The sequence below is a fragment of the Miscanthus floridulus genome, chromosome 12 (assembly GCF_019320115.1).
Source record: "Miscanthus floridulus cultivar M001 chromosome 12, ASM1932011v1, whole genome shotgun sequence".
In the NCBI taxonomy this organism is placed as follows: domain Eukaryota; kingdom Viridiplantae; phylum Streptophyta; class Magnoliopsida; order Poales; family Poaceae; genus Miscanthus; species Miscanthus floridulus.
Window position 1 is genome coordinate 12,609,965 of NC_089591.1, and position 19,382 is coordinate 12,629,346.

The 19,382-nt window shown below is 44.2% G+C and overlaps 1 protein-coding gene and 1 non-coding gene across 3 annotated transcripts; both read left to right on the forward strand.

Moving 5' to 3' along the window:
- The first annotated feature begins 236 nt into the window (after nucleotides 1-236).
- LOC136498786 (small nucleolar RNA R71) lies at nucleotides 237-343 on the forward strand. Its single transcript, XR_010769785.1, has one exon. It is a non-coding gene; the product is annotated as a small nucleolar RNA R71 (small nucleolar RNA).
- A 1,724-nt stretch (nucleotides 344-2,067) lies between these two features.
- On the forward strand, nucleotides 2,068-11,544 carry LOC136497349 (pumilio homolog 3-like). Of its 2 annotated transcripts, none has more exons than XM_066493147.1 (9): nucleotides 2,068-3,013; nucleotides 6,169-7,232; nucleotides 7,321-7,462; nucleotides 7,537-7,644; nucleotides 9,393-9,605; nucleotides 9,676-9,786; nucleotides 10,007-10,192; nucleotides 10,690-10,864; nucleotides 10,961-11,544. In XM_066493147.1, the coding sequence occupies exons 1-9, from the start codon at nucleotides 2,879-2,881 to the stop codon at nucleotides 11,035-11,037; spliced, it is 2,211 nt and encodes a 736-aa protein (XP_066349244.1). In that variant the 5' UTR covers nucleotides 2,068-2,878; the 3' UTR covers nucleotides 11,038-11,544. The 2 variants fall into 2 exon arrangements, with proteins under 2 accessions (XP_066349244.1, XP_066349243.1); XM_066493146.1 differs by lacking the exon at nucleotides 2,068-3,013 and adding an exon at nucleotides 4,445-4,879.
- The last annotated feature ends 7,838 nt before the right edge of the window (nucleotides 11,545-19,382 follow it).

A 19,382-nucleotide genomic window follows, 5' to 3' on the forward strand; every position in this document is an offset into this window, starting at 1 on the left:
CAATATGTCCATCTTGGTCGATAGTTCACACACCTCTTCTTGTGCTTCTTCGCTCTTGTTGCATGATTGGATACTTCCTTGAGACCAGCCTTGATTAGAGGCTATCTTTTCCATGAGAGCTTCAGCTTTTCTAAGGGTGAGTGACATAAATGCTCCTCCAGCAGTAGCATCGAGTTGTTTATGAGCTTTCTGGGTTAATCCATGATAAAAACCTTGCATGAGCAACCAATCCTTCATTCCATGATGAGGGCAATCTGAAATATATTCTTGGAAATGTTCCTATGCCTCTGGAATGGTTTCACCTTTCTATTGCTGGAAGTTGGAATTTTTTTCTCTTAAGGCATTGGTTTTGTCTATGGTGAAAAACTTTGCTAGAAAGGCCTTCGAACATCTTGCCCATGTGTTGATATCCTCTTTGTTAGCGTAGAACCACTGCTTCGCCCTTCCCACGAGCAAGAATGGAAATAGGTGAAGTAGTATGATATCTTGAGCAATGTCCTTGATGATGATTGTGCTGCTAATCTCTAGAAAATTTTGGAGATGAGCACTAGCATCTTCATGTGCCTTTCCGCTAAATGGGGTAGCTTGCACCATGTTGATGAGGCTTGCCTTGAGTTCAAACTCATGGTTGTTGGTTTTGAGTGTTGGTCGAGTGCGAATGTTCTCGGTGCTTGGAGCAGAGAACTCGCATAGTGTTTTGTCAGCCATAGCTTCAGAAATTGGTGTTGAGCTGCCTCTTGATCGGCTTGATTATGATTGATGGAATTTGTTGGTGAATCAAAACCAATCCTACAATACCCTATATAAGATATGAACAGATTAAAACAAGGGTAAGTCTGCTTGTGTAGTGGTGCACAGTTATGATATCATCAATAAGTATTTATTTGACCAATTCTCTTTTAGCCATATGCCCTCCCTGGCAACGGCGTCAGAAATGCTTGTTGACACTTCCAAGCATCACTACTAGAATGACACTAAGAAGTGTACTTTGTATTTACTTGTGACTTAGAAAGAATATATATAATTGGGAATGTTCTGCAAGCGCACAGATATACCATTGCAGCACTTCATCCGGGAGTACTATAACATCCTGGGTTTTCGTGCAACAAAAAATGCGAGCTTTTTAAAAAATTGTCTACAACGTGTGAAGCATGTAGTCGCTAGGTCAAACCTAAGTCAAAACCTTGAAGAGCTTGCTAAATAACTTGTGCACACATATAGAATTGATTGTAGGAGTGTGCCGGTGTTCTTGAATTGGTTTTGTATTTGAGTCTCGTTTGGAGTGCACAAAGCCATAGCAAAACTTCCCTCCTTGAATCCATCTCAAATCCGTCGCAAATTCATTCAAATCCCTTTTGAATTCCTCTCAATTCCATTGAAATTCTTCTCATATCGTCATAGCAAAATGGGGAGACCCCTATCTTTTCCCTAGCAAGGAATTGGGAAATCCTTTTCCTCCTCTCCCTAAATTCCTCTCAAATCCCTTTTAAGTTCCCTCTCAAATTTCATTGAGTCATAAATGGGAAACCCTCCTATCTTCTCCCTAATTGGAATTTAGAAATCCCTTTTCCTTTCTTCCTTCTAACCCAGCCGGCCCATCCCCCTTCCTCCTCTCCGTGCAGCCCAATCGGCCTCACTCCTCCCTCCCCAGCTGTGGCCTAGCTTCCTCCACCGTTGGCCCAACCCGTAGCAAGCTTAGCTGGCCTGCTCGGACTTTCGCTGCCCTCCTGGCTCGATTCGTTGTGGCCCAAGCACCCCTCCTCCTCTTTCCCCAGCAGCCCACCTCACCTCCTGGCCCAGCTGGCCCAAGCAGATGGCGCTGCCTCTCCAAGCGCTAGGGAGTGCTCGCTCCCTAGATGCCGCTACCACCGAGTGGGAGAAATCCCGCATGCACCCATGGCCCCATGCCCTGGGCGTCCGTGCCCCTCCGCTCGATGCTCGCCACGTGCCCTGCTACGGTACAAACGCCGAGGCATCACCGTCGGCGCCTGAAGCCCTAGCTCGCATGCGCCTATAAGAAGCCAGCTGCCACCGCCCACTCGGTGTCCCCCTATAGCCGCTGTCGCTCCTCTCCATTTCCCCATTCGCACCATCACCTCCCTGCGCACCAGCCTCACCCTGCTGGCCTGAGCTCCTCCCACCGTCGCATCGCCAGGAGCGCCTCTAGCCGAGCTACCCTGGCCATATCATGCCATCGTCTGGCCATGCTACCCTGAGCTCCCCTTCAAGCCGTGCCGCCGGAGCCCACCTCTGCCTCCTCTCCGAACCGGCCGCACAGCCGCGACGTCGTCCACTGCAAGCTCCCTCAGACCCTCAACAACCTTGCGACGCTATGCTCTCCTCATCCATGGCCGCGCCCCTGCTCCATCCTCGCCATGCCACGCCACCAGCTAGCCACGGAGAACCCCGACGAGCCCCTGCTCCAAGACCACGACAACCACCTCGCTCCGCCGTTCCTCGACGCGGCCTCGCCTTCGAGCTAGCAGCGCTGTGCTCTGCCTCCGTCCTCGCCGTGACCCCACGGACGCGTCTCGCCATCGTGCCCATGTCACATCACGTCGCGTCGTGCCACGATGTTGCCCAAGCCCCGCGACCGCGTCACCTTCGACCACCGCGGGCCTCTGCTTCGAGCCGCCGTCTTGCAGTTGCCCGAGCGCACTGTCGTTGACCCAGACGACCATGGCCGATGCGTCCTCGGCTCCCTCTGCTCTGACCACCGGACGTCTCCACCGCGTAGCCCCACCTTGGCCGGCTGCCGCAACCTGCTGCTCGGCCTCGCCGTGCTGTCACCATACTCAGCCGCCCGAAGCTCCCTTGCGTCGCGCTGTTCGCCGTGCCGTGACATCTCCTCGTCGTCGTCGCACCTCTGCTCCAAGCCATGCTATCCACCCCTGCAACTTTGACCAGGAGCACGTCTGCCTCGTCACCGAACTGTGACGCGGACACCGCAAGCTGTTGCCTTTCTACTTCCCCGCCAGCGAACAACAGCTACTTCCCAAAACCATCCCCGCCGGTGAGCCACCATGAACCAAAGCTCCACCTTTCCCCCTCTTGCCATTGTTCCTGCCTGACACCGGCCTTTCGTGCTTTCTGAGTTGAATTTTTTATGTCCTTTTGTTTGTGCTTCTCTTTCTTGATGTCTTGAGTTTCTGCTTGTTCTCTAGGGTTTTCAATGCCTCTCTTTGATTTTTAGGTGTTAATTGCTTGATCTCCACCTTATCCTTATCCTAGCTCAAGCCCATCCTTATTGCATCCCTTTCCTTGGGGATACCTTGTATGCTAGCAAATATTGTTAATCCTAATGATTATATTGTCAATCAACCACCAAAATCAATAAAACTTCGTTGGGATTTATATTTCTTATAACAACTAATTTGGATTCCAGATGATAGAGTTATGGACTTCAAAAAGAATCCAACTCATGCAAAATAGGTGACCCGATATGCATGCTAGGTGGTCGGGTTTTGCCGGCCAGATTAGATATCCAGATGAAATTAGCTTTCATTATGGAGTTTGAGTTGATTTTTATTGTAGTTCTCGATTTATTTAGACTCTAGTTCGAGATAGACCTCCCATCCTATAAATATAAAGGGCCATGCTCAATTGAGGATATCCATCAAACAAAACTCTACTATTTTTTATTTCTCTAAACCCTACTTTTTTGAAACCTCAATTTTATTTTCTCTTCATCTCCACAACGATTTGAGACATTCTAGGCAATCTTGATGATCCTAGAATAACCTTAGGAACATCCGCTCTAATAGGGTGCCTGTAGACATGTTCTCACAAGCTTTCTAGTAGACTTGACAAATTAGGTGACTCAGTATTTCATACCGGGTGGTCCGGATTGCGTAGGCTTGCTACGAGCTCATCAGTTTGCAATTCGTATGTTCCAGCACTTTGTTGTGTGGTCACATCTTGCGCCAACATATGCATTTTTAAACTATGCTTTTACTAGGATAAGAAGTTGATAAGCAAATTAACTAATTAGTAAAGAACAAATTAGTCTTTTGCCAAACCCTTTGTTTGATCACAAAATTGTTTGGGACGGCTCCACGAATTCTGCTCTACAAATTCCACCGTGGAGCGGCTCCATGAAAAACCTGGAGTTTGTGGAGCACCCCTTTATGTGCTTCACAACTCTACATTTTTTCCTGAACGGAGCGCGTGGAGTTGAACCTATTTGGCTAAAAAACACGAAGCAAAGCTGAAAAACTTAGAATGGAGCAGTCACAAACACCCTCAAAACTTGAACAAAACGTAGTCCCTTCGACTTGGAAAGCAACAGCAAAAATTTGAAACCAAGGGTTTTTCTTTCTCCTCCCCAGCCCGCACGGCTCCTGAAGGGAATCGCATTCCTATCTCCTGCTTTCCTGGCGTCGAATCCCTAGTCCCTGATGCCAAGTTTTCCATTCCCTCCGCGCCCCTCTAAACCCAACCCACGTCAAGCCCAAAACCCCGGAAAACCCTAACCCTAGAGACTAGAGAAAAAGGCGCCGCCACCCAACCCAACCCACTCCACCCGGGCGTGCCCAATTGTTACCCGCGCCTCCTGCGGGTGGTTTCGTTCAAACCCAACCTAATTTTTCTCGAGCGCGCGCGTGCGGCGTTGCGAGAGGAGGCGGAGACGATGGCTCCGTTCGGCGACGGCGGCGGCGGCGGGGGTGGCGACGGAGGGGAGGCGCTGCGGGGCTGGGACCCGCTGCGCAGTGGCAGCGCGCCGCCGACGATGGAGGGCGCCGCGGCGGCAGCGGTGGCGGCGGAGAGGGTGTTTGGCGGCGGCGGCGGCGGCGCGTCGTTCTTCTCCGGAATCGACGGGCTCGGGTTCGGCGCGAGGATGGACGATGTCAGCAGGCACCGCGGTGCCGCTGGAGCTCAGGTGAGGGGTGTTGCTGCTCTTGCTCATCGATGGTTTTGGTTTCTTTGGTGGATGTAGATTGGATCGTTTAGGTTGGGGTTTGCCATTGCCATTGTTCCGTCGATGGGCCTCTGAAGATTAGAGATGCATCTCACGGTTGCTACTCGGATTAATTCGATGTTCTTGTGTCTTTGATGCTTGGGTTGGGATTCGTATTTTTCCCTTTTATTAAACAGATGATTAAGGTTTCTGTGTGCAACGAAGTTGGCAGAAACGTCAAAGTTGCCATCTTTAGTGTTGTTTGGTTTCCAATGCTAAACAAAAGTGTTTCTTGTCTTGAGTGACATTCTGTTGGTTCTTGCAGGTATTTATATTTCTCTTTTAGATTAGATAGATGCTTGGATGTCAGGTCGGATGTGTTGTTATCTTCTAAATATAGCATGGGATCTGTGTGATTTTGCTCAAAAGATTTGGATTTGCCACATGTACTTGTTTACGCACAAATCAGCATCAGTATAGGCGATATATATTGGGAGCCGCCTACTGCTGATGATGATGTTTGCTGCTTCTAGTTCGCCAGCACTTGGGAACTACGTTTTCTGTGTCCATTTGCCATGTCCAGACCATCATATAGAATGGCTTGCATAGATAACTCACCAAGATACATAATTGAAGGGATAATTTATCTTCCTCTCTTCCATGTTGCAAGAACACACTTTTTCATCTATTTAGACAATTAATAGTTATGGTTCTTAAAATCTATTTTTACTTCAGCAGATGACTGTTTTTTAGAGACAATTATTTTACATGTCAATTTGTTGGACGATTAGCTTCAATCTGCATTTGCTTGGAACTGAACTTTCTATTCTACATGCAACTTTTCTTATCTGTTCTGGTGCCACTGTGCTGGGGGGCGGAGCTTGGAATAGGGCAAGGAGGGTGCTTAGTAATGGAAAATTAGATGTAAACCATACTTGTGGGCATGTTAATCATGGTTATACACGTTAATCAAGGTACTGTGTAAAAAGGGGTAATATGTGCAGTGGGTGGGCTGGATTGGGGGTGGGTGGTTTTGCAGCCCTGGCAGCACCTTCCCTATGCTGCCCCTTGTTGTGGTACTGACATTCACTGTCATGTTTGCATGCTTAATGATTTATTTTGTACCCCTTTTTTTTTTTTGTAAAACCTCGTATCTCTAAGATCTTTTCATAATTCTTTTGTTTAATTTATTACTTTCATTTCTTTGCTAACTGTTGGAAGAAAATGCCTTGTTCATTTGAAATAATTTTGGCTTTATATATTTGCTTCAGGAACATTCTGGCAATTCTGCATCTTTATCTGTTGGACCACCTAGCCTCGTACTTAATGGTACTGGAGACTTGGATGAACGGCAGTTTGGACCGAGCAGAGTTCATAGTGGTGGCGCTATGTCAAACTACTCTGCATTTGACATGGGCTCGCTTTGGACAGACATGGATCCCGACAATGCTGAATATCACAGAAATATCCAGAATCGCTTCATGTCAAACATAGAAAAGATGAATGCTTATGGCAATAGGGATCTTAATGCTTCGTACATGGCTGATTCTGGTCTTTCAGATGCTTTATCTGGGTTGAGGCTGTCTAATAGCCCAGTAATGGACCAAAGGAACCATGGGGAAGAGCTACTAGATGAAATACTCAAGCGTCAAAGAGATTTCTCTAAAATTGGTGATGAAAACCGATCACCTTTGGTTGGTAATGTTTTTCGGGCACCTAGGTCGGATGTGCATCCACCACCAATGTATGGAGATGGTATTTTACGGAGGCAGACCAGTGAATTAGATGGTTCCAGTGTTTCAAGGATCAGTCGCCATCACATAAAGGGTGTTGATCACTTATCTTTGGCTGAACAGCTAGCTATAATGCAATCAGGCAACTTGCCTAGAGGAACCAATCTTTCTCGCAATGCGGCTATGACTAATATGATCAACCCCATGAGCAATAGATACAACAGCAATACAGACTTTGATTTGGTTAGGAGTCGAAGGGCGTTCCTTGAGGATCTACTTGCACAACAGTATCTTCCTGAGGATAATCTGTCATATAATGATAGTAGGATCTATCATGATGAGCCTCGTTTTCCCTATTCAAGAATGCAAAGATCTGTATCTCATTTTTATCCAAACTCGAGGCACGTTGTACCACATGGTGATCAGCAATCACGGCTCTTCTCCCTCAATAGAAAGGCAATGGGTAGAAATATTGGATCACAGGTCTATCACGACAATACATCAGCAAACTACCAGGATGTGCCTTCTTTGGATAATGCAGATAGAAATGGACTTGATTCAGTGGAGCTGATTGATGTAGTGGGCCGCGTTAAGGAAGTTAGGCAAGTCTTTCTTTCTTTCTTTCTTTCATTCTACATTTCTATTTCTTCAACGGAAAATTTCATCTCATTCATTTCTGTTCTAATGCAGTATGGATCAATATGGAAGCCGGTTTATTCAACAAAAACTCGAAATTGCATCACCGGATGTCCGGGAAAAAATATTTCCAGAGATATTATCCAATGCCATTGCTCTAACAACTGATGTTTTTGGCAATTATGTTATCCAGAAGGTATATCTGTCTATCCTAGTTGGATTATTTATATTTCTTGTGTAATCCTGACACTTGTATTGTGGTGTTCTCAGTTTTTCGAGTTCGCTACAGAAAGTCAGTTAATCCAATTGGCAGATCAACTCAAAGGTCACATTTTGGAACTCAGCCTCCAGATGTATGGTTGCAGGGTAGTTCAGAAGGTCTGTTCTATGTTTAGTATTGCGTATATATATTATGCCATCAAAGCTTTGAACAAAATATGTGATCCGTCCATACTTTGTACCTTTTATGCAATGTTCTGTGCAATTGTTTACAAGGTCTCTTTTTTCCAAATATAAGATCTGAATTTCAATTCTTTTTTTTTTCTGTTGTTTAAAACCAAAAAAATGTTATATGATTATTTTCGTCTCTTAGTTCACTTTAACCTGGTTAATGCTGTTTTTCATCATAAATGGATTTAGTCTTCAGCTTACTTAGCACACATGAAAATTCTGCATGAAAGTAGCCATAAGAAATAGATTTGCTTATATAAAGGGGTAGGGGTCTATTGGCTGGGCATATGCTGCTTACAATGGTGGTGCTGGGCAGTCCCTGATTACATTGCAATTTAACCACAGAAACATATACCAAATTTCTTTTTCCCTATTAATGTAGTAATTTCGGGCTAGATTGATGTCACATTACTTTTCATAGTTGGCAAATTTTGGAAATGCTTGCTTTTTCTTTCCAACGAGTATTGATGCTTTCTTCAGGGGCTTGCAATTAGTTTGTGTAAAACATTAATAATATAATATGATTTTAGTATGATGATTGCATTTATTCTGGTGTAGAAATGCTGCCAGTTACCTTAATGATTTACTCCCTCTGTTCAAGAATACAAGGCATATTTTATTTTGTCAGGTCGTTGAAGTTACCTTTCACCATTGTTTTCTCATAAAATATATCATTTGTTCCTGCAAAACCAGTATTGTGGGAAAGCATTTGAAGCTCGTGTCTAATTGTATAAATTTTTGTACACCAAAACACTTGTATTTTGGCTAATTGTTGTAATACATGAAGTTTGATTTTTTTCAAAAAAAGTGCTCCTGCACCAAGTCAGTATGTTGGTCTCCAGGCTCCACTATAGGCCAATATGTTTTATGATATCTAGATTCAAATTTCTATGATCGGTTTGAGTTGGAGTGACATGTATTTTATTTTAGTTTTAACAAGCTGGATATTTAGTTGAGGAATACAAAACAGTTTTTTTACTGTTATGTCATGATTTCTGACTACTCAACTTTGCCCCTCTGTTGTGCACTGTTACTTTGTTCATTGTGGTGTTATTTTTATTTCTAATTCTAATTAATAACCCTAGTTGCATGTCCTTTGGTGGTTCTGTGCCTTTTAAATTAGTCTCAAACAGCCTCTTCATTTCACATGTGACATTGTTATGGAAGCTTCATCCCCAATTATAGTTTGCTTTACCTGATTTATGTCCTAAATTACTGAACTTTCACTGGAAAACTCAAGGGTCTAGCAGACTGTTAGATGGTTTTTGGTTTGAGGATTGGCTTCACTATAGGATTTCCTGGTCATCATGTGGCAATCAAATGATTATTTTGGTCGTTGTAACCTCATTCGTTAGCTTGTGGGAACAACAGTTAAATTCACTCTTGGAAATCTCTGCTTACAGCCGCATTGCCAACCCAATTTATATTAACTCTGGCCTTAATGGACGTCATCTTGTGGGTTGTCCATGCTTGCTTGAATGTCCTTAGTCCTGTTATTACTATCTATGGCAAATTATCCACAGTAATTTGTTGTGATCCTTTTGAAATCCAATGGCATTAGAACCAGATGCATTATGATTTTTTAATTTCTTTTTGTTGATCTCCTGCACCACGTCCAATGAAGTTTAATCTATCCTTGTGCTTTATGAGATAATTTCTGTTGTTCATATTAACAGGTTTTGGAGGTAGTTGATATGGATCGAAAGATCGACATTGTTCATGAGCTCAAGAATTATGTTCTGAAATGTATTGGTGATCAAAATGGTAACCATGTGATCCAGAAATGCATTGAGTGTGTTCCTGAAGACCGCATTCTGTTTGTTATTGATCCTATACTTTCACAAATTCTTGTTCTATGTACCCATCAATATGGCTGCAGAGTCATTCAGGTACATAACACATCATTGCCTTTTTTAAGATGAGTCTTGTTCCATGTACTAACTAATTTCATTGTTACAGAGAGTTCTGGAGCATTGCCATGATCCTGTGACTCAAAGTGCTATCATGAATAAAATTGTGCAGCAGACCTTCCATTTGACGGATGATAAATTTGGGAACTATGTTGTTCAAGTATGTGAATTATTTCTCCCTCTTGTGTTTATTTGAATATCTAACTTTTGATTTCCATGGTACATTGGAATATTCACTTAATAAACTCAGGAACTATGTTAATGATATTTGAGCAAAATCAAGCTACTTTCTCTGCTGTGCTGTTATATTATGTTGCCTTTGCCTCTGGTGTACTAACTTGGTTTTTTTTTTTGTGAAATCTGTTTCGAACATTCTATAGCATGTGTTGGAACACGGGAAGCCAGAAGAACGTTCATCCATCATTCAAAAGCTCTCAGGGCAAGTGGTCATTTTGAGCAAGCAAAAGTTTGCTTCTAATGTCATTGAGAAATGTTTGGCTTTTGGAACTCCTGAAGAACGTGATAGCCTTATTGGGGAAATCATTTCATCTGGTCAAACATTTCAGGTTTGTCCTATTTTATATTGCTATAAGCTGGTACATTTTGGCATTCCATAGACAAACCATTCCACTTTTATGGTTGATCACAGTGTTTCAAGACATTAAGACTACATCTGCATAATAATATTACCTAATTCATGTCATGGCTGTATTTTTCATGACAATAATAGATGGCATTTTGGTATACATTTCACACATCAGTAGCACCATGGTTATTGTTTTTTTTCTTGTGTAGCTAGAATTATTTTCACATCTGTTGCCAATTTCATAAGAGCCTTGTGGAGTATTCTGGGCACTATAGCTGTTAGATTTCAATTGGCACAGGTAGTATGTACATGTTGTACATGCACATGGTGCTTTGGCCTTTAATCTGTTTGAACATGCATGCCATGTTCTCTTTGTTGGAGTTTAACAAGTTTGATGGTGCTCTTAAATTTTTTTGGAGTTTATTGGTGATGCAATTTTTCATTCATGACTCAGGACTATATGCATCTGTTTTGCAGGAATTGATGAAGGATCAGTTTGGTAACTATGTTGTACAGAGAGTCCTTCAGACATGTGATGACAAGTACCTAGAGATGATCCTCTCAAGCATCAAACTACACTTGAATGAACTGAAGAGTTACACGTACGGGAAGCACATTGTGGCACGTGTCGAGAAGCTAATCGTTACAGGAGGTAAGCAGACAGCAAATTATTTGCATCGTGATGCAAAAAGACAGAATTTGATGTACTCTTATACTGAACCAAACACTTTCCTGTTTCTGATTTCAGAGAAGCGAGCAAGGATGGCGTCCCTGAGTGGCCAACATCAGCAGCCACCGAACTGTACAGCTGTAGATGCACACTAATCCCTTTTTATGCATGCATTGGCGTCAAATACGACTACACACTAATCCCCTTTCACGGATTGGCGTCAGATACGACGAGCAGGTGGCATAAGTGACGCTGAGAGTTCGGTTTTACTACATGGTTTAAATAGGGTACTTGCAGATAATCAAGGATTTATGTTGCCTGTATACAACCAGGTGTGGTGTTTTCGGGAACTCAGTAGTTAGATGAGAGGTAGGTTTTCGGCACTGTAAATCCTTTTGGCCATGTACAAGTTTATTACATACAGTGGATAATAGATGTACATTGTGCTGGAGCGTTAGCTTTTGGTAGTAGGTGAGAGCGGTGCTGTGTAATATATCTCTGGTGCTGGTCTTCTGATGAAGTCAGTAGAGCTCCAGTGCTGTTGGTTCACCGTACGACGTACAGCTGCTCTTTTGTGGCATTTCTTTCTTTCTTTCTTTCTTTCATGTCTATGTATGCTTGTTTCGACAGTTAATTTTTTAGCGAGGCTCTGGGGTCTTTTCCGATAATATTTCTTTCTTTTCTATGTAATGCATATTTTGGGTGAGGTTTTGAGTACGGAGGTGTGACCCGGAAGCAGGAGGGGTGACACTTCGGTAGAGATCTCATTCCTGATTCTTAAGTTTCACTTCTTGATTCTCTGAAGGAATGATTCTAGTGGGGAGTAAGTGATTTTTGTCAGTTCTCCACCAGAAAGTGATTTTCGTCGGTTCCTCGCCAGAATCTAGTTCTATTTTAAGCGTTTGGTACAGCTCTGGAAGCTGAGCGTGAAGTTAGGCTAGGAGCGGTTTCAAAGGGGTCCTATGGTAATCCTTTGGACAGCTTTGACCACTTTTATTTATTTTATATATTAATATCGTAATAAGGTGCTGGTACATACATATGGGGGATAGCAAGGTACAGGATATTTGCATGGTAGCGGTGGAGAGTTGTAGTTGGTAGATTAAGGGTCCTCAAGGTCTCCCTTTGGTAGGGGGGGCCCGTTTGGTAACGGGGTCCTCATGGCATCCATTGCATGTTGCAGCATATGCATTTCCTCCTCCTGCGACCTCATCACGGCTGCTCTTTTCTGCAGCCATTATAGGGGGTATCTCTGCAGTGCAATTGCTGATGAGGACAAGCATGAGAACAGCACACACAAGAATCTTCATTGCTCTTGGTGAACCTGATTAACCTGAGGGCATAGAAGTCATAATAAGCACTGAGATGAGATGATAATCTACTCTATCTGAAAGATCATTCTTGACTTACAGATCATCAGAAATAGTCAAGTTTTGTACTATATATAAGCTCATGCAACAGTAGGAATATACATAAATATGCACATATTACTAAGAGAAAAATATTCTTTGTACATAACTTTTGCTATATATCTAGATATACGTCATGTCATGTCTATATGTATATTAAACACAATAATTTGAAACTAAGTAAAAACTAGAATTTGAAAGAAATTATATGAAGTGAGCTACAAAAGAACTGTTGTGATGTTCTGGGCGTACCTGCTATACGGAGCTCCTTGCAAGCAATGATCTTTGGTTGGTTCGAAATGTACTTTCGTGGTGGTACCCAATTTATAGAAGGTGTAAAGACTGTTTGAGCCAAGTACCTTTTGACGTATTCCTTGTTGCTAGTCCTGTAAATTGGCACAATAGGCGATATATGGTGGGTTGCAACGTTATCTCGTGAATTTGAAATGACAGGTTGCGATAAATTCTTGTCTACCCTCAAACCAGTGGTGTCAATGCGCTTGAGTCAGTTTACTGTGAATTTGGAAGGTGATGCAATTAAAGGAGCAATATTTTGGCATACCGAATGATGCCATTTTGTAGTTTCAGCAAATTCATGTGTGCAAAACTATTGACTAGTGTAGATTTCTGCTAGTCGAATATCTCAAAATGACAAAAAAAAATATACGGCCTTGTTTGGTTCCCAGAAAAATTGAGAGGAATTATAAAGTAATTTAATAATGAAATGAAAATCACTTTCTAGATATCGGGTTCTTTATGGGAATCAAACAGGCTCTAAAAGGAATATCTCTATTTTCACAAGAAAAGTTTAATAATTCCTCTTGAAGTGAATCCTCGGACTACCAACTTTTACTCATGCCCACCTTATATAGAACTACGAATTTTGTACAAACTAGCAAACGTGTCCATGCGTTACAACAGAACGTACAAATTACTATGCGGCCACGAGAACAACTTAATTAAAGCTTAGAGATTTATACAGCGATTGTATCTGTATTCTAATACATCTTGTAATATTAAATTTTGTACTGTCTCTGACTGGTTTGGTTCCTAGAAAAATCGAGAGGAATTAGAAAGTAATTTAATAATGAAATAAAAATCACTTTCTAGATATCGGTTTCTTTATGGGATTCAAACAGGCTCTAAAAGGAATATCTCTTTATGAAAATCACTTTCTTGGCACCAAGCTTGGCGCCGTAGATCTTGGCGTCGAGCTTGGCGCCGTGGTTATTGGCGCCAAGCCTATCTTACGTTTGGGCCCTCCCTACCTTTCTCTCTTCCTCTCCCTCTCTCTCGCGCCTGAACCAGCACACCGCCGCCGCCGCCCGCGCCCGCGCCCTCGCCTGCCCCCGGCCGCCAGCGCCCGCGCCCGCGCCCTTCCCCTGCGCTCTCGCCCGTGCCCGCGGCATCCACCGCGCAGCCACCGCGCACGGCCTCGCCCGTCGTGCTGCCTGCACAGGAGCCCGCCATGCCACCCACGACCACGCCCGGCCTCACCCGCCGTGCCGCGTGCGCAGGAGCCCGCCATGCCGCCCACGACCACGCCCGGCCTCGGCCGCCGTGCCGCCCGCGCAGGTGCCCGCCGTGCCCGTGCCGTGTCGTGCCCATGCCGCCCGTGCCGGTCGCGTCCGCCGTGTCGGGCTCCCGCCGTGCCTCCCACGCCCGTCGTGCCAGCCTCACCGCGCGGAGCGTTGGCCATCCCACGCCCGCCACGCACCACCGCCAACCCCGGCCGCGCTACCGCCGGCCCGGCTCGTCGGCCTCACCCACGCCCGCCATCCGCTGCGACTCCATCCTAGGGCCATCGATCCCGGCGTCCGCTATGACTCTGTCGACATCCGCGACTCCATCGTCGGACAGGTAAAAATTATGAATATGCAATGCACGTACTTAGTTAGATTTGATTGTAGTGTAGTAGTTTTGAGATTTGTTATTTACTAGTTAATGTGATAACTTAGGTAGTTGATTTAGTTAGTGATCTAGTGAGATAGATATGTAGATAGATAGAAACATAGATACATAGGTACATAGATATAGTTAGATAGCTACTTAGATAGGTAGTTATATATTTAGTTAACTAAATAGGATCTAGCTATTTAGTGAGTACAATGTATATATATATGTAGTTATTATCTTATTTACTTAGTTTGTAGTTAGAAAGTATTTGTTAGGTACTATCTATCGTCTAATTTGGACTAAAGGACATGTGTTTCGTTACGTGTTTGAACTAGTTGGACAATCTAGTGAGCATATATCATGGAGGCACCGTGGAAAGAGATCGCTATAGATATGTTGAGTTTGTTGAGATGCAAAGCGTGCCTGTGTTATTCAATGAGAAGCCATCGTTTAGTGAGTTGGTTGTAAGGGCTTGGGAGGAGCTATATTGCCATGGAACTAATGATGATGATGGCATCGCAGTGGAGGGTGTACTTCACCTAGGTTATCCTCCCAACATCCTTAGGAAGATGATCCTAATCGGGTGTGCAGAGCAGTGGGAGAACTATGTGAGATCGGCTATGAAGTGTCAGTTCCAAAGTTTAGACGTGGTTGTGCGTCGGGTGTTAGTTGATCCCATCCCTCATGGGTTTTCCCCACCAATGGGTCAGCAGGCACACTTTGACCCTCCCATCTCGAAACCTAATATGGATGCGAAGGTTGCACCTATGGTCCCGATGCTCAATCTGCCCCCAATATGCTAGTTGGAGATGCTTGTCAGACTTATGATGTTGTGGTAGATCCTCCTCATGAGATCCCTTTGACACAGAATCATCCGAGTAAGTGTCTTATCCACATGGTTATTGGGAGCTTACCCCATTCCTTACATCCAATTTTTCATTCTTTCCTCATTTTGTACTTATGTTGCAGTAGATATTCCAGACAATGTGGATGTGCCCACTGTTGTTGCGCAAGTGCTCTGTGGAGATGGATTTTGTGGCTCTAATGGTGTTGAAATTATGAATGATTCAGAGCCATATGAGATGGCAAGGGCTCTTGATTTTGATGATGATCGTCCTGTTGGAGAGCTGACAGAGCGTGATGTTGAGATGCTGAGGCGTATCTTTCCCGGCCACCGTGATCCAAGAGTTCACGAGTTTAGCGATCTTGCTCATTCTGACTAGGCGTGTGCAGAAGGACATGATGATGAGCTCCTAGAAGCTCCTGAGGCCAGCCCTAACATGGTAATTGAGAGTGGGAGGGTATTCAAGGACCTCCCTACATTGAAGAGGTGGTTGCAGGTGTTTGTTGTGATATGAAAGAGACCTTACAAGGTCTTGCATTCATATGTGGAGCGCCGTTACACAGTTGTGTGTGACAAAGAACGCTGCCCATGGAGGGTTTGTGCAAGGAAGCAAAAGGTCACCGGAAAGTGGAAGATCACAAAAGTTGTCGGGCCACACAATTGTGCTGACCATGAGCTGACACTGAAGCATCGATAGTTGACATCTACCCTCATTGCCAAGCGGTTGATGGGAATATTACAGGGAGAACCCAACATGAAGGTTAGGACAATTATCAGGACCGTTGAGACGTTATATGGAGGTTATGTGATAACTTATGGTAAAGCTTGGAGGGCTAAGCAGCAAGTGTGGAAGATGATATATGGGGACTGGGAGGATGGGTACGAGCAGCTGGCAATACTTTTCAATGCAATCAAAGCGGTGAATCTAGGCATGCATTATGAGTACATGCCAAAACCAAATGCATGGAAGGATGGGAGGCAGATATTCTTCCATGCTTTCTGGTGCTTTCCTCAGTGTGTCGAGGCCTTTAGGTACTGTTGTCCTATCTTCTCCATTGATGGTACATTCTTGATTGGTAAATACCAGGGCACACTTCTTATAGCCATATCCTGTGACGCGAACAACAAGTTGGTTCCTTTGGCATTTGCTTTGGTTGAGAAGGAGAACAATGACAGTTAGGGATGGTTCTTGAGGCTAGTCCAGATACATGTGGTTGGGCTTGGCAGGGAGGTTGACGTCATATCTGATAGGCACCACGGCATACTTAATGCCGTGCGAGAGCAGATAGAGGGGTATGCACCTTTGCACCATCATTGGTGTACTTGGCACCTTGCCGAGAATCTACTCTAGAAGGATGGCGTGAAGGATAACTTTGATCTATTCTAGGAGGCTGCTTGATAGCTTGAGGACAAGTTCTTTCAGAAAAAGTTGGAGCAGGCCAGAACCGTATCAAATGCAGAAGGTAGACAATGGCTCACAGGTTTGATGAGGGATTTGGAGAAATAGACAAGAGCTCACGACGCCGGTGGATGGAGGTATGAGTTTCAGTGCAGCAACATGGCGGAGTCATTCAATAAGTTGCTATTAGGGATACGTGGTATGCCCGTGAATGCAATAATTCAATTCACCTTCTACAAGCTTGTTGTCTAGTTCAACGATAAACACGTCCATGCATTGAAGTTGCAGAGTGATGGAGAGATATGGGCTCCAAAACCAAAGGCACACCTAGAGAAGGCAAATGAAAGGGCTAGCACATATGAGGTTACATACTTTGACCACGCCATAGGGACTTATCAGGTCGAGCATAGGGGCGGTACAACATCCGACGGCAAGGTCCGAGAGTCGATGATGCATGTGGTTATCCTCCAAGATTTCACATGTACTTGTGGTAAACCAAGGCAGTACGACTTTCTATGTTCCCATTTGGTGGTAGCAGCTAGGCATCGCAACTATAATATCAAGAGCAGGATACCTCACGAGTTTAGTGTCGACACGCTTGTGCACACATGGAGCCCCTGCTTCGTGCCTTTCCGGGACCCTAGAGAGTGGCCTCCATATGATGGGCCAAAGTACATTGTGGATCCAGCTTACCGTTGGAACAAGTGTGGATCAAGGAAGAGGACGAGGCACAGGATGGTTATGGATCAGATACCCGGAAGAACGAGGCATGGGAGAGGAACCCCATTTCTTACTGACCTTGAGCAGTACGAGTGCGGCAAGTGTGGTAGACTGGGCCACAATTCACGCACTTGCCATTAGCAGATTAGTGAGGTGACTATCGGTTGTTTTCATTATTTCATATTTGCCGTATTCATTTAATTAGTTATGCATGTCTCAATTTATGCATGTAATTGTGTCAATTACTTGTACATTTCTAAGTTCATGTTTCATTGTATATTGAATTTCTATTTCATTGTCTTTTTTGTAGGACGGCGCAATTCCACCTGGTCGACACGGCGTACAAGGCGACCCACCGAGGACGTCTCATAGCGGAGGGGCAGGTAATAATCTATATGTTATGTTCAAATTTTTGTGAGCATACATGTGTTCGTAAAGTAACGGGAGACTATGTTTTATTCCATGCAGGACCTTCCGCTCCTTCATCCTAGAACCCACAATGGGTTCTTGGACTTGCAGTATGATAACAGGTACACTCCTTTCCTGCAAAGAGCTGGCCTGGATGTCATCTCTTTTCAGGTTCGTCGTGGGTTGCCCAGGTTCAACCCTTGCAAGCAATGATCTTTGGTTGGTTTGAAATGTACTTTCTTGGTGGTACCCAATTTATAGAAGGTGTAAAGACTGTTTGAGCCAAGTACCTTTTGACGTATTCCATGTTGCAAGTCCTGTAAATTGGCACAATAGGCAATATAAGGTGGGTTGCAACGTTATCTCGTGAATTTGAAATGACTGGTTGCGATCAATTCTTGTCTACCCTCAAACCAGTGGTGTCAATGCGCTTGAGTCAGTTTACTGTGAAGTTGGAAGGTGATGCAATTAAAGGAGCAATATTTTGGCATACCGAATGATGCCATTTTGTAGTTTCAGCAAATTCATGTGTGCAAAACTATTGACTAGTGTAGATTTCTGCTAGTCGAATATCTCAAAATGACAAAAAAAAAAAAAAAAAATATACGGCCTTGTTTGGTTCCCAGAAAAATTGAGAGGAATTATAAAGTAATTTAATAATGAAATGAAAATCACTTTCTAGATATCGGGTTCTTTATGGGAATCAAACAGGCTCTAAAAGGAATATCTCTATTTTCACAAGAAAAGTTTAATAATTCCTCTTGAAGTGAATCCTCGGACTACCAACTTTTACTCATGCCCACCTTATATAGAACTACGAATTTTGTACAAACTAGCAAACGTGTCCATGCGTTACAACAGAACGTACAAATTACTATGTGGCCATGAGAACAACTTAATTAAAGCTTAGAGATTTATATAGCGATTGTATCTGTATTCTAATACATCTTGTAATATTAAATTTTGTACTGTATCTGACTGGTATGTGTACCGAAGGTTTAGAATGATCACATTAGGCATTTCAATTCGTTTTAGGATTAGACTTTTTTTATAAGAGGATTGGACTTGTATTTAATCACCCAGCTTTAGCCGGTCAATTCATGAAAACATTCCGTGTTTCAATATATTATTTTGTATGTAATATGGGCTCGTCTCACACAGTCTAGCTTATCTGTTCCAAGAACCACAAACAAATCAGAGATGGCTGGGGCGGCCGGACCACTACAACTCTGGAAGGTGGCGGCGCTGCGGTGGCGTGCTTCCAAGAGTCTGTTGCACCATGTCCTCTGTTTTCACCCGCATAACCAGTGATGCCATGTTCTCTATCTTTCGTCTTTTCTCTTTCCTATCATGCATCGAGTGGGAGGTACGGCAGCTCCGAGCATCAGCCCGTGCAGCACCGACACCAAGAGATGCACCGGCTCTGATGACCCAACGCGTGAAGCCTAGAAAGAGGTCCAACTCCAGTGGTCTGATGCACGTGAGGGCAACTCCAGCAGGGTGACTCTAGTGGCCGCGGCGCCGCGCGTGGTGGAGCTCGGCTGCCGCCGCACCTGGGCAGGCCAGTGCCGTCGGTGGAGCTTGCAGACCGCCTGCCGCCCTGCCGGTATCGTGAGGAAAAAGCAGATCGAGCCGCCGGTGCTGCGGGATAGATGTGCGGCTCATCGACATCGCTGCACGCACTATGTGAACAACGGCATGAATTTTTTTTTCAGGGGTGGCTGGTGATGGAGCCGCTCCTACAGTAATGTGCTCGGGAGGTCAGAGATCAGCTGCATCTACAAATAGAACAGTAGGGGCGGCTGGTGATACGAGCCGCACCTA